Source organism: Cricetulus griseus, chromosome 6 (genome assembly GCF_003668045.3).
Source record: "Cricetulus griseus strain 17A/GY chromosome 6, alternate assembly CriGri-PICRH-1.0, whole genome shotgun sequence".
Lineage (NCBI taxonomy): Eukaryota > Metazoa > Chordata > Mammalia > Rodentia > Cricetidae > Cricetulus > Cricetulus griseus.
In genome coordinates this window covers 66,165,944-66,180,258 of record NC_048599.1, presented here as the reverse complement: position 1 = coordinate 66,180,258, position 14,315 = coordinate 66,165,944, and the positions used below count along the sequence as shown (strand labels likewise).

General features: G+C 37.4%; 1 protein-coding gene across 2 annotated transcripts; it reads left to right on the top strand.

The window, feature by feature from the left end:
* The first annotated feature begins 1,828 nt into the window (after positions 1-1,828).
* On the top strand, positions 1,829-4,201 carry LOC100774881 (olfactory receptor 4F6-like). Of its 2 annotated transcripts, XM_027420997.1 has the most exons (2): positions 1,829-2,739; positions 4,180-4,201. In XM_027420997.1, exons 1-2 carry the CDS (start codon positions 1,829-1,831, stop codon positions 4,199-4,201), a joined length of 933 nt encoding a protein of 310 aa, XP_027276798.1. The 2 variants fall into 2 exon arrangements, with proteins under 2 accessions (XP_027276798.1, XP_027276797.1); XM_027420996.1 differs by lacking the exon at positions 4,180-4,201 and having other exon boundaries at positions 1,829-2,767.
* The last annotated feature ends 10,114 nt before the right edge of the window (positions 4,202-14,315 follow it).

Here is a 14,315-nt window from a genome sequence, read left to right as displayed (position 1 = left end):
GAGCTACCAACACCCTCAAAAAACCTCTCTGATGATGTCTGGAAAGGCACCAATTTATGAGTATAGAAGAATAATATTGGGAATCATTTCATTGATTTGTTGCCAGTCATTATTTATTCTAACCTGGGTCTCATGACTATCCAGTCTTCAGTTCCTAGACATCCCAAGCAGTAAGAGCACAGGTTTCCTCTCATGGTGTGGGCATCAGACATTGGTTGACTACTCCCACAAACTCTTTGCTACCATTGCCCCAGCACATCTTGCAAACAGGGAAGATTTTAGGTCCAGGGTTTTGTGGCTGGCTTGCTATCCATGTGTCTCTTTCAGTAGCCTGCAGAGTGCTTTCCCACACCAAAAAGACTAGAACATAAGGGTGAAGGCTCCATATAGGCCCCAGCTTAAAAACAGCGCTTTAGCCAAAATAACGAAAGGTGTTATCTGGTTGTCTACCTTAGTCACATAAATATCCAAGCGAATACACTCAAAAATTTTGATTCTTAGAGGTAGAAGTGGTGAGGCGAAGCAAACATCTATGTAAAAATCAGAAGGCATTTCAAACTGAACCAACTGATTTGTCTCCCATCAAGTATAACAATGCTCCATTGATCCTCAAACCTTGAATTTTGTCAGATATTTAAACTCTTCTCTAATTAGTAAGAAAAGGTTATTATGTTGATATTGTGGCATGCATTTAATTTGTGAATGAATTTAAGAATCTTAAATTCTAAAGGGAACAGGTCCTTGCCACATTGTCTGACATGTTCGCTTTCACTTCTTTGTGGGGGATTCATAACACATTGCTCTCATTCTGGTTGCCTCTTTTACTTGATATTTTCCATTTTTTTTCTTCCACTGAGAATCCAGACAGAATCTGCTCCAGAGTATCCACGGCTTTTTTAATTTCTCCAAATCACACAGTGTGTGCTATAAGCCTATATACTCTGCCCTTTTTGTTAACTTGTCATCTCAATATAGAGATAAAAAAAAAGTCCTAAATTTTTTAGGCCTAAAATGTGAATATAGGCATTTTAATGTGATCATATATGTAATATGAATATGTAATAAGGAATTTCCAAATTATGAAAACCACAGGCACTTAAGAATTTCACATTTAATATCCAAAAACCATTTAGCTCTGAGTCGTCTGAAAGATATGCCTACAAAATTTATTTTTAAAATATAACAAATATGTTATCAGGGTAAATTAAAAAGTTGATTTGCTTAGTATATTTTGAACAACAAGATATATGAGGGGAATATGATGAATTACATTTATTTGGCCTGGAGCAAGCACATTTTGGTTTTTTTAAGTTTTGAAATTATAAAATTACATTACTTTCCTCCCTTCAATCCCCTCCATGTATTCTCCCCTTGCTTTGTTCCAAATTCTTGGCTTCTTTTTCTTTCAATGTTTCTACACATGTACATATATACATACATACATATATGTACACATATATTCATTTATATTCATATATATATGAATATATATAGATCCACATCTGGATATATATATATATATATATATATATATATACATATATATATCCTGTTCAGTACATGGAATGTTACTCATATGTATATGATTTCAGGGCTGACCACTTGGTATTGGATCACCAACTGGAGGACTGTTCCCTGGAGAAGACTATTTCTCCCTCCCTCAGAATTCCCCAGTAGACAAAGAATTGCTATTTTACTTAAGCTATCTCCAAAGATATGTTAGTCTTTCATGTGATTTTGTCAATTGAACGATGCTTGTCCTAAATCAGTGTTTCTCACTGCTCTCCTATTTCAGATAGCATGAGGGTTGTCACAGCCAACAGAGGCAATGAGTGAAGCAAACCGCTCTGTAGTATCTGAGTTTGTCTTCCTGGGACTCTCCAACTCATGGACAATCCAAGTATTCCTCTTCCTCTTTTCCTGTGTGTTCTACGTGGCAAGTCTGTTAGGAAATTTTCTTATTGTACTAACTGTGACTTCAGATCCCCATTTACAGTCTCCTATGTACTTCCTATTAGCAAATCTTTCCTTTCTCGACTTGATATTTTGCTCCTCCACAGCACCAAAAATGATTTACGACCTTTTCAGAAGGCACAAAACCATTTCTTTGGGGGGCTGTATCACTCAGATCTTTTTCATCCATGCAGTTGGAGGCACTGAGATGGTATTGCTCATAGCCATGGCTTTTGACCGATACGTTGCCATATGTAAGCCTCTGCACTACTTGACTATCATGAGTCCACAAAAGTGCATTTTGTTTTTAGTTGCTTCTTGGATTATTGGCTTAATCCACTCACTGACCCAGCTGGTTTTTGTGGTTGACTTACCCTTCTGTGGCCCTAATGAACTGGACAGCTTTTTCTGTGACCTTCCTCGGTTTATTAAACTGGCTTGTGTAGACACATACACCTTGGGATTCATGGTTACTGCCAATAGTGGGTTCATTTCTGTGGCTTCCTTTTTAATTCTGATCATCTCTTACATATTCATTTTGATGACTGTGCAAAAGAAATCTTTAGGTAGTTTATCTAAGGCCCTCTCCACTCTGTCAGCCCATGTCATGGTGGTCGTTTTGTTCTTTGGACCCTTAATCTTCTTCTACATGTGGCCATTTCCAACATCACATTTGGATAAATTTCTTGCCCTCTTTGATGCAGTTATTACCCCTTTTCTAAATCCAGTGATTTATACACTTAGGAATAAAGAGATGAAGGTGGCAATGAAAAGATTATGCAGTCAGTTTATTAATTACTATAAAGTTTCTTAAATATATTGAAGATATATAAGCACACAAATTATACTAGAATTTCAGGTAGATATTGCTGCATTTACTGTGTTATATTTATCCAGAATGTTTGGTATACTAAAATTTGACATGCTCTCACTTGCTTTCCCCAAAAATGAAATACCAGTTAAATAGTTTCTGTGAGAGATATGATGGGCTAGAGAGATGAGTCAGTAGTTTAGAACACTTAAGTGTTTTTACATAGAACCAAGGTTTGGTTCCCGGCACACACATGGAGGCTCACAAATATCTGCAATTCCAGTTTAATGAACCAAATCACCTCTTCTGGCCTCTGCCAAAACCAACATGCATGTAGTACACATACATACCTGCAGGCAAATCACTCAAACACATGAAACAAAACTATCATGATAAAGGCATGCATACTAAATGTAAAGTTTGTGCATGTCATTCCTCACCAATGATGTTATGTGGAGATAATGATGAATTCAATAATGTCAAATGTTAAAGAATCTACTTGTGAAAATCAGTATGTGGTTTTTAGCTATTAATTTTACAATCTTGAGATTATTTTCAAGCTTAATTCTTACTTATAGTTTCTACTTCATCTGATTTTTCTTACTATTCTGATGATTTATTTTCTGCCCTTTCAGACTTTTGTTTGTCAACCATTTGTGTGCAAATCTAGCTTCCTCAAAGACCAGAAAGACTGAAACTGCATCTTTTTCTGAAAAGACAAATTTTAATAATGAGGAATCATTGATTAGATATAAAATTATGTTGAGTGACTTTCAGGGAAAGCCGTTGCTTCAGATGAGTTTCCAGCGGCACAAACCAGACCAGAGAGGGCTCACAATGCTAAAGGAGATGTTCATGGTCAAATTCTACTTCTAAACAGTTCCATTTCCAAACAAAACCAAACTAAAACCAGAAGTTGGAGTGAAAAAAAAAACAGAATGAATATAGTGAGGATGCATCCTCTTCTCAAATTTCCTCTTTCCCTTGAGTCCTGTTTTCTTCAGTATTCTTCTCCTCATGAAGCTGACTTTCTCTGTTAAGATCTTCGGACCATTCATTACACAAACGTTACACAGTGAGGTGCTTCCCAATTCTAGAATCACAAATAAAAACCAATTATGTCTCAAATAAAATCAAACAAAGTTTATGACCTTTTTGGTTTTAACAAGTGTTGAGTAGATTTCTGGAAAAAACCTAAATATGATCACAGAAATAGCATTTTTAGGAAGACAGGAAACAGAATGCACACATAGAGATAGGAAAATAAATAAGGAAAAAATATCAGAATTATTAAAACTTAAAATAAATCAGCAGAATGATTAGAAGCTTAGAAGAAGGACAGGTGGATGGGGATGTCTGGTGATCCCCGTATGTCAGTTTAAAGAAAGATCTACATGGCAGGACACAACCCTGAGGCAGAGGTGCCACGTCCAGTGAGTGTTTGTGAGAAGGGTTTGTCTGCTCCTTACAATAGAATCAAGAAAAATAAGGAGACATGGAGTTGTAATCGAACAGTGGATCTCAAACTGTGGCTCACAAACCCCACAGAGGTCACATATCAGACATGATTCATAACAGTATGAACATTATGATTCATAACAGTAGCAAACCTACAGTCAAGAAGCAGCAAAAAAAATAATTTTATAGTTAGGAGTCACAGCAACATGAGGGTCTGTATTAAAGCGTCACACCATTAGGAAGGTTGAGAACCACTTTATTAGAGTCTAACAAAAGGAACTGACAACAAAGGGAAGTTAGCAAACCCAGCACCCATATCATAGAGAAGGAAGAAAGTGCCTTTGAGTTGTAACAGACTGTCAACAGTGCAGTTTCTTAGAACACTACTGAATTTAAGGCAGATCATAGAGTTTTGTGCTTCAAATCAGTTATCAACTGACGTAGTTTCCCTGTTAAGTAAGTCTCGATCCTAAGTGTTTGCTCCAGGGTGATCAAAGTAACACATGAACAATCCAAATAGTTAAGATTGGCTGACTAGAAGCTGCCTACGTGCGATTTAACAAAGGACAAAGTAAAAGAGAGAGAGGGACAAAGAGAAAGTGAGAGGGTATCAGAAAAGAAAATGGAGAACAATAAACAACACACCCATGAGAAGTTAGTCAATAGCCACATATTTTATGAAGAAGTAATGTCCAAAATATATAAAGACCCTACTAAACTAAGCAACCCAAAAAATACGTGGTACAAATAGCACACAGTTTTCAGAAGATGAAGTACAAATAAATGGCAAATAAATACTCTAAAAAAAGAAAATTTCAACATCCTTAGATATTGGAGAAATACAAATTAAAACTATATTCAGATTCCACCCCTCCCCAGCCATAGTGGATATCATTAAGAAAACAAACAGTTGTGAAGCTTGAACTATCTGAGGGTCCCTGGCAGTTGGACCACAATACAAACCTGATACATGAGCTAGCATGTTGGAGACCATTCCCTATGGTGGAATGCCACGCTCAGCCTTAATGCATGGGAGAGGGGCTTGACCCTGCCCCATTCTATTGTGCCAGACTTGGTTGGCTCCTCATAGGAGACCTTACCCATGAAAAGGAATGGACTGGGGGTGGGCTGGAAGGTAATCGAGTGGGGCGGGAGGAGGGGTGGGAGAGAGAACTGTGGTTGGAATGTAAAATGAAATTTAAAAGAATAAATACATTATTAAAAAACAAAACAAACAACTAATGATGATAAATAGGTGTATAGATTGTTCTAGGAACTATGGAAATCAATATGGCAGCTCCTCAGAACACTAGAAACATAACTACCCTATGACCCCACTCTATCACTTCTGAGTATATGAACCCCAAAGACTATAAGGCAAAGCTCCATAAAGATGCCTTCCCATCATGTATACCTTCATGTGCTCATTAGTTGTCAGCTTAACACAAGATAGCATCACCTGGGAAGACAGAACCTTTGTTGAGGAATATCTCTATCAAATTGGCCTGTGGGCATGTCTGTGAAGCTTTTCCTTGACTAGGGATTGATGTGGGAGGGTTCAGCCCACTGCAGAGAATGTTACCCCTTGGAAAGAGAGCAAGCTGAGGAAGCTTTGGAGAGCAAGCCAGGAAGCAGCATTTCTCCATGGTCTCTGCTACAGTTCCTACCTCCAGCTTCTTGCCTTGAGTTCCTGCCTTGGCTTTCCTCCTTGAGGGACTGTAATCTGTAAGTCAGAGAAAGTCTTTCCTTCTCCAAGTTGCTTTTGTTCAACATTTTATCACAGCAACAGAAATTAACTAGAACACTAAGTTACAGAATTGAGCCTTGGTGTCTGTCAACAAAAAAAAAAAAAGAATTTAAAAAAATTTGTATATATACAGAGTGGAGTTTTAGCCAGAAAGAAAAATAAAATTATGTAATTTAGTGGGAAATGGATGCAACTGAGCATCGTGATATTAAACAAAAAAGTCAGAGGGCAAAAGACAAATATCAAGCGTTTTCTCTCATTTTTAAGTGATAGAGTTCTTTATATACATATAAACCAATATACATGTGTTTAAGCATCCATGTGGATTCATGTGTTTCTGTGTGTGCAAGTATGTCTGTGTGGATGTGTGCATGTGTGGATGATTACTAATATGTGCGTGTGTGTGTGTGTGTGTGTGTGTGTGTGTGTGTGTGTGTGTGTGTGTGTGCATGTATGTGTGTATGCATATGTGTGAGCATGCTTGTGTATGTGTGGGTGCATGTTTGTTGGCAAGTGTGTACCAGTGTGTCTGTGTATATGTATTTTCATGCATGTGTGGCTCATGAATTGGTTGCGTATGTGTGTCTGTGTGTATGCACTTGTATGCAGGTTTGTGTGTGTGTGTGCCTGAACTGGCCATCTGCTATAATCAGATTGGTGACTACCCTAATTGTCATCAGAGATGCTCATTCCAATAACTGACAGAAGCAGATATAGAGATCCACAGCTAAGCACTGGGCTGAGCTCCAGGAGTCTTGCTGAAGAAATGGAAGAGGGATTGTAGGAGCCATGGGGGGGTCATGACAGGGGAATCATGTTCATTCTTAACTTTTGTTTGTTTGTTTGGTTGGTTGGTTGGGTTGTTTTGTTGTTGTTTTGTTTTGGAGGGGTTTTGTGTTTTTGTTTGGGGGTTTGTTTTACTTTGGTTTTTGAGACAGGATCTTCCTATGTATCTCTGTCTGTCCTAGAACTTACTATGCAGACCTGGCTGCACTCCAACTCACATAGATCCTCCTGCATCTGCCTCCTGAGTGCTGGGATTAAAGGCATGTCCCACTACTGGTTTTTTATCTTTTTTAGCTTTCAGGTTTTGTCCTAGTGAATCCCTTTTTATTACAATTTACTGTACATTTAGAAGTATTGTTATTTCCCTGCATTTTTTTAATTTTTAGTTTTATGTACTATTACCTACACAAATTCATGTCACAAAGTAGAAGAGAGTCTGGGAAGAAGGAAAGAGACAAGCAGGAGAGGAAAGTGTGAGGGGACTAGGGAGGTAACAAGGGGGTGAATACAGTCACAGTCTGTGATTTAGTAGAAGAAATTGTCTATATGAGGACTATGGTGGTAATGAGAGAATTACAGAATTTCAGAGTTACATAATTCAACCTTGGTGTCTGCCAACAGATAAATGGATTTAAAAAGAAAACTTGTTGTATATATTCAGAGTGAAGATTTATTTAACCATAAAGAAATATTAAATTATGTGATTTACTGGGAAATGAATGCAACTGGGCATCATCATATTAGAGAAAAAAGTTAGACACAGAATGACAAAAGACAAATATCAATATCATGTGTTTTCTCTCATTTTCAGGTGACAGCGTCGTTTATATGCACATAAACCAATATACACGTGTGTGCAAACATTTGTGTGTGTACCTGTATGTGCATGTTTGCACGTGAATGTACATGAGTTTATGTATGTGTGTGCATGCTTGTATGTGTGTATGTGAGTGTGTGTATTGTGTGGTGTGTATCTATGCTTGTTTGTATTGTTCATGTATGTGTAGGTGTGCATGTGTTTGAATATGTATGTATGTATGTATGTATGTATGTATGTATGTATGTGTCTGTGTTCGTGTATAAGGGGGTGCATGGGTGTTTGCATGTATTTGCGTGAGTGCACATGTAGGCATTTGAGTATATGTTCATGTGTGAGTGAGCATTTGTGTCTGTGTGCTTGTGTGATGTGTATGCATGAGTGTGTGAGTGTGTATGTATGTGTGCATGCACACACATGTGTGAGTGTGTTTAGTAAATTAATAGCTGCAGATTCTCCTCCAATAACCACGACTTCAATAGCACTCATTGGTTATCTAGGTTTCCAGTATCAGACATGATTCCCCTCTTGTTGATCAGGCCTTAAGTCAAACTAGAGATCTTTTGGTTACCACCTAAAACATGTGTGCCACTACTGCACCCTTAGAGTTATCATGCCATGCTGATGATTGGTGTAGTTTGTAGGCATCATAGTTTTTTAAGCACCATAATGAGTATGCTCTCTATGGTCATATTATTCTTGCCTCCAAATATAAGGTACAGTGAGGGACATTTAAGGCATTCAAACAACTAAATCCATTTGTTAAATGCGACAAATATGAGCTGGATACCCTTAGTAGTAGAACAAAGTTTCTCTGCAAGACACAAATTTTGTTAGACAAAGCCTGTACTTACACACTTACTACAATGTATTAAACTCATAATTTATAAAAGTCATTTTAAGATAATTTTAAAATTCTTATAGTGATTTAACTTGTGTAGCCCATGAATGTATAAAGCAAATTCTGTTTTCAAGGATTCTGACATCATTTCCATGAATTTCTTGGAAACCAAATATTACAAGGTATCTAAGGAATATTTGGACTAATCATGATAGTGTTTAAATTGACAAATGATAGAAATTGATTTCTGTGCAGATCCTGGCATCATCTTGCCCCCCTGTGACCCATTATTAACATTCCCCTTGTTGCCTTGACCAAAATGAATATGCTATAGAAGACAATTTCCTTAGTTAATTGACTTTAGTTTTTCAGGACCTCATCATTGTAGCTTGATATGGTCACTATCCTTCCCACAGTGAATTAGCTCAGTTTTCTTTTTATAAAAATATTTTGTATACCACCGTACTTGAAGTAATGACCTTCAAGTAACCTCAAAGGAAGGATGCCCTGAAGTTCACAACAGGAAGACATTATGCTAAATAAATTTCAACAGCAAGGAAGACTTGGGTAACAGCTTGCTTTTGCATACATTAAGGTTTGGTCTGTGGACAGGAAGAAATGGGGTGGTGGGAGGAATGATGATAAGGACAGAAGAGTAACTGTGAGTCTTTTGTGGTTATAAAGACAAGATGTTATCTTCACTGAAGTCACTTACAGGATCAAGATTCATCTCAGGTGCACTGCAGTGTGGTCCTCATCTGGTTCAGCTCAGGACTAGACTAGGATGCAGGTTAGTTAACTGCATCTGTGGCTCATTAGGGAAATTATTATCAGGAAAATAAAGACAAATATTCTCATCTTCTTCAAGAGAAGTTTGCTATTTACTTTTCTTTAAAGAAGAGCTAAGACATGAAGAGAACATTCGTAAGTCACAAGTGCAGTTTAAAAGAATAAAATAAAATCAATGTACTGTAAGAAATGTGGCCATACAGTGATTGAAAATGCACTTAAAAGAAAACTATCAAAGGTACTAATTTACACCAAGGTAAAATCATGTAGAATCAGCCAAAATTGCATGATGGAAGAAATAAAAGGGTCTATAAAAGTAAATATGTAATGTTTAAATGTCAACTGATCAATATTGTAGTTTTAAAACATTTATCATAATTCTTCTTGGCTAACTCAAGGAGAACAGGAGTCACTAGGTAGCAGCAACAAAGAAAGGAGGACAGAAAATGGATCCTATGAGGAAAAGCCAAAGGAACCCAGAGGATTGATACCAAAGAAGGGGGGAGCTGCTTTCACATGGTGGGTAACCATTCACTGCAACATGAACACCTGCCAGTGGTCAGGTGACTATGATCAAAAATATTTGTATACATGTAGTAGGAAAATTATTAACCATAAAAAATTATTTTAAAAACTGAAAGGTACAGAGAAGTGATTTTATTTGTGTTTACCAACTTCAAGCCTATTAACTACTGAAAGACTCACAGGCTTGCTCTTCAAGTCCATAGCAGAAGTGAGCACACATTCATGGGCAAATTCATCAGGTCCACAGCAGGAGAACTGAGCATACATCGACTCTAGTAAGAGCAAGAAACAAAGAACTTATGCAAAGAAGAACTTTAGGATTGCTATATTAGTAAAATATCAAAAGCAAAACAGGAAATAAACTAATCTTCAAACTTTGTAAACCGAGGGAAACATTATGCCCCAGATGGAAAATTAAAAGGAACATCTCCAGACAGATTTTAGTCCTTTGGTTCAGTAGTGAGCATCACATTTTTTTCAAGTTTTCTGAAAGTCAAGTGGCAATCCTTTCTAAAGTGTTTTTCAATTCCATATAAATGAAGACAGAATACCCCTGACAAGCAATAGTCACAGAAGAGGACACACTCGTTCCAGGAGGTGTAAAAGTGGGGAAACACTCAGAGTCTTTAAGTGACTAACTCTCAGAGATGGAAGTATGCTACTCAGAAAATCTGAAGACCTGAAGGCAAAAAAAAAACTGAGTAAGTTACTAAATACACTAATATTTACCATTCATGTTATTTTATCTTCTTTAGCTTTTAAGGGATTATGAAAGGAATAAATGTGTGTTCAGTCCTACTTCTCCGTCTCTTCTATCTGGTGGCCATTCCTGTAGACTGTCTCTCTTCCACCCAGACTTTCTTCTTGTGCCCTGTCTCCTGCAGCCACAGACCCAAGCTAATCCTCCTTGGATAATGATGCAGGTTTAAAGATGCAGGTTTTTATATTATTCATTCACAAAACCTTCATCCTTGCATGACTAAAATCTCAGGATATGTCAGGAAAGCCACATGGAGACTCATCTGTAATAATTTGATAAAATTCCCTTTTTTCAGCAGTGTATGCAAGACTGGGGACTACAATGTGTTAACCTAAAATGACACAGCTCTGCTGGTGAATGCTAGCAGGGAATTATTTGGGAATGCTACTGTTTTTAAGAGTGCACCCTTGAACTTCCCTTCTGCCATCTCTTTCTCTGTATCCTAATATTTAGCCTCCCTGGCCATATTTATCCCCTGCCACATTCAATTATCTAGTTTCCCTTTCTCCCTCTTATTCTAATTCTTCCATCTAATTCTTTTCTCATTTTAAAAGTATATTTAATTGCCCTAATACGACCAAGTTGCCCTCTGCCTGGGCTTTCTCTTTGTACAAATTTTATATGCAGTATCATATTTCCGTCTTTAAATAGATAAACTAATTTTGCTCTTGTCCTTATAAATTCATGAACAGTTGAGTGCCATTTTTTTTCAGCTATTGTGGTTTGTCCTTTTTCTCAAACACGCTTTCTATATAGCACAGCTGGCTGTAACTCACTCTGCAGCATTGTCTGGATCCAAACAAGTAGCAAGCTCCTGCCTCTGCCTCCCAAGTGCTGAGAACACAGGTGTACGTCACCACTTCCAGTTCTTTTGGGGTTTTGAGATCCAAATTTCAATTTGTAAAAAGCACCTCATATCTTCCCACTTTGCAGTATATTCTCACTGTGATTATTTCATACAAGCCCATTTTCCAAATTAAAAGAATATTTTTTTTCTTAGTAATCACAAGGAATTCTTTGGGGGCTTTTAAATTTCCCACTTTTAGGAAAGTTTTGATTAGTTTATAGCACATCACATGGAAGTTTGGATAGAAATCTTGAATTAGTCTTTAATTTTTGAGATTAAAATATATTCACATCATTCCCATGTTACCTTTCTTCCCACCTGCTCTCTTTCAAATTCATGGCCTCTTTTTATTTACTACATATAAATTCCTAAATACATAAGTAAAACCCGCTTAGTCCATACAGTGTCGCTTGTTTCTATGTGTTTTCAGGGATGACCATTTTATATCCAATTAGTGTGCTCTTCACTGAGGAAGACCATTTCTCCTCTCGGCATTCTTAGATGGGTATAGTTCTTAGTGTACAGTTGAGGCAGCGGGAGCTTTCCCTTTTCCACGTAGGCAAGTCTGTTGTCATCCTTGTTCAGTTCCATGTTAGTCAGCCACATAGTGAAAGTTCGTGGGTGTAGCTTCTGACATTTCTAGGAGACTTGGCCTCACAACAAACCCCCTGTTCCTCTGGCTTATACAATTTTTCTGCCCTTCTTTCCATGATGATCCCAGAGCCTTGGGTGTGAGGCTTGTGCTGTATCGGTTGCAAATGGGCTCCGCCACTCTGCATTTTGATTAGTTGTGATTTTCTGTAATGGTCTCCATCTGTTCCAAGAGACGTTTCTTTGATGAAAGAAAAAGAGAAAGGGATGTGAGTGACACTCAGTGAAAATAACACACAGAATCTAAGAGCTGGTTCTTAGCATTTACAGACCCTTAACCAAACTAAAAAGAAAGAGACAACCCAACTTAACAGAATAAAGTGGTTTTATAAAGCTCTTAGAATTGTTCTCATAGCCATTTTGTGCACCTTCAATTTCCTATACCATTAAGTTATTCCACATGATAGCTAGATTTTGCACCATTCTGTTATCTCCAAGATTTACTATATTGCTAGACACTTTAACACTAAACATACACATTTGTTGAATGAGTGAGTAGACAACCAAAGAAATCTTCCTAGTGTTGCCTCTGAATTGATTTTTCAGTCATTAAAAAAAGTTATGGGACATGATACCTGCCCCCAAGTTTTATAAATCTAAGTGGCGATATCAATTCACAATTATTAAATAAAGACCTTGAAAAATAAAGTATGTAATAGCAGTCATATACATAAGAATTCAGATCACAAAAGAAGTCAGAACACCTAGCAGAGACTTTCTGAGGTAAGCAGAGGGTTTGAGATGTTCCAGGTAATGAATTATAGTTCCTTCCTTCTGAAAAAGGAAGATCTCGTATTAAAACTGCATTTTCTCTATACTGAATATGGATTCCACAAAGCCAAGAATTCATGTCAGTGTTACAACTCCTCTGGGATGATATCTGGCATTCTTGGTATTCAAAATGTTTACTGGATTAATGAACAAGACAAAGTCAGAGAAAAACTCAGAGGTCGTTTACAAACCTGCATGACAATTTCTCTAATAGCATATTGGTTGACTGACTACCACTGCCTCATAACTGATGGCCATTCATTGTCCATCTTATGTGTAGTGGAGTCAGAAACTATTGATTCGTACTCATAGGTCAGGATGCACTATATGTTCCTCACCCCTCAATATCCTTTTTAGTACCCCAAACCCACAGTGTCTAACTGATTGCTTCCTTGTAAGATTGTCATTTACCCTGCTAAAACAGTATGGCTTACAGAATAATGTCCTTCAAGGATGCGTATGTCCTCAACACATATCTGTGAATATTACCTTATGGCAAAGGCAACTTTGTGGATAAAATTGGCTAAAGAATTTTAAGATCTAAGATTATCATTGTCTGTCCAATGTAATTCCAGTGATTATTATAAGAGAACACTGGAGAGTCAGAATGAGAGAGGTGAGAGAATGGGTATAGTTGCTGGGGTTGTGGGGCTCTAAACCAAGAAGAGCAGGCAGTCTTTAGAACCTGGAACTGACAAGGAAACCAGTAACATTTTCTCTTCTGGAACTTCAGAAGGAATGAGTCTCTGGGGATACTTTAATTTTATATCCAAAGATTCACAACAGTTTTCCTGCTTCTAAAATTATAAATGTGTTGGGTTAGGCGAGGATGAGGAGGTAGGTGAATGATGTGAGGGTTGGGACAGTGGACTGAGGCCAGGATAGCTGTTTTAAGCCACAAAATGTGTGACCAGTTCTTACAACAGTGATCAGATACCAATATAAAAACTACTTGTGGGACTGAGGAAATAGCTCAATGGTAAAGCATTTTGTTGTAAACGAATACACAGGAACCTGGGTCCAATCCCCAGGAGTGCTAAGTAAATAAGAAAGACAGATGAAAACTGTTTATTGTGAAGAATAATTAGTGAGAGTCTGGAGATCTGAACAAATTGCTTCTGTATAGACCATCTCACTGCCCACCTGCAGCACCTGTCCCTAAACAACTATTGTCCTCTTCTTCCCATGCTGTGATCTGATGGCTGACCTTAGTTGCTTTTATGCTCTTTATAACTCAGAAGTCATGCTGTCTCTAAGCTCAGACACAGGCAATCTGCCTCTTTCCTCCCAGTATTTTATTTGCCGTTTCTTTACCCAATTCAAGTCTATTTTGAAAAAGTGTAAATTTTATGTGAAGTATTTCTTGCCTTTGGGGGTCAAGTGGGTGTGAAGATCTATAATAGAGAGTGTTTTTAATCCCAGATCACAACTCTTTAGACCACAAACAGACTTCATTGAAAGTGTATAATGGTTATAAAGTAAAATTACTTCCTCCATTTTGAAACATTAGATGCCTTTCACTGACTTTTTCAAATGAGTGACTGAGGCTTCTAATTATT

Excerpts from the sequence above, each read along its gene's own strand:
- LOC100774881 (XM_027420996.1), top strand. The coding sequence starts at position 1,829 with ATGAGTGAAGCAAACCGCTCTGTAGTATCTGAGTTTGTCTTCCTGGGA.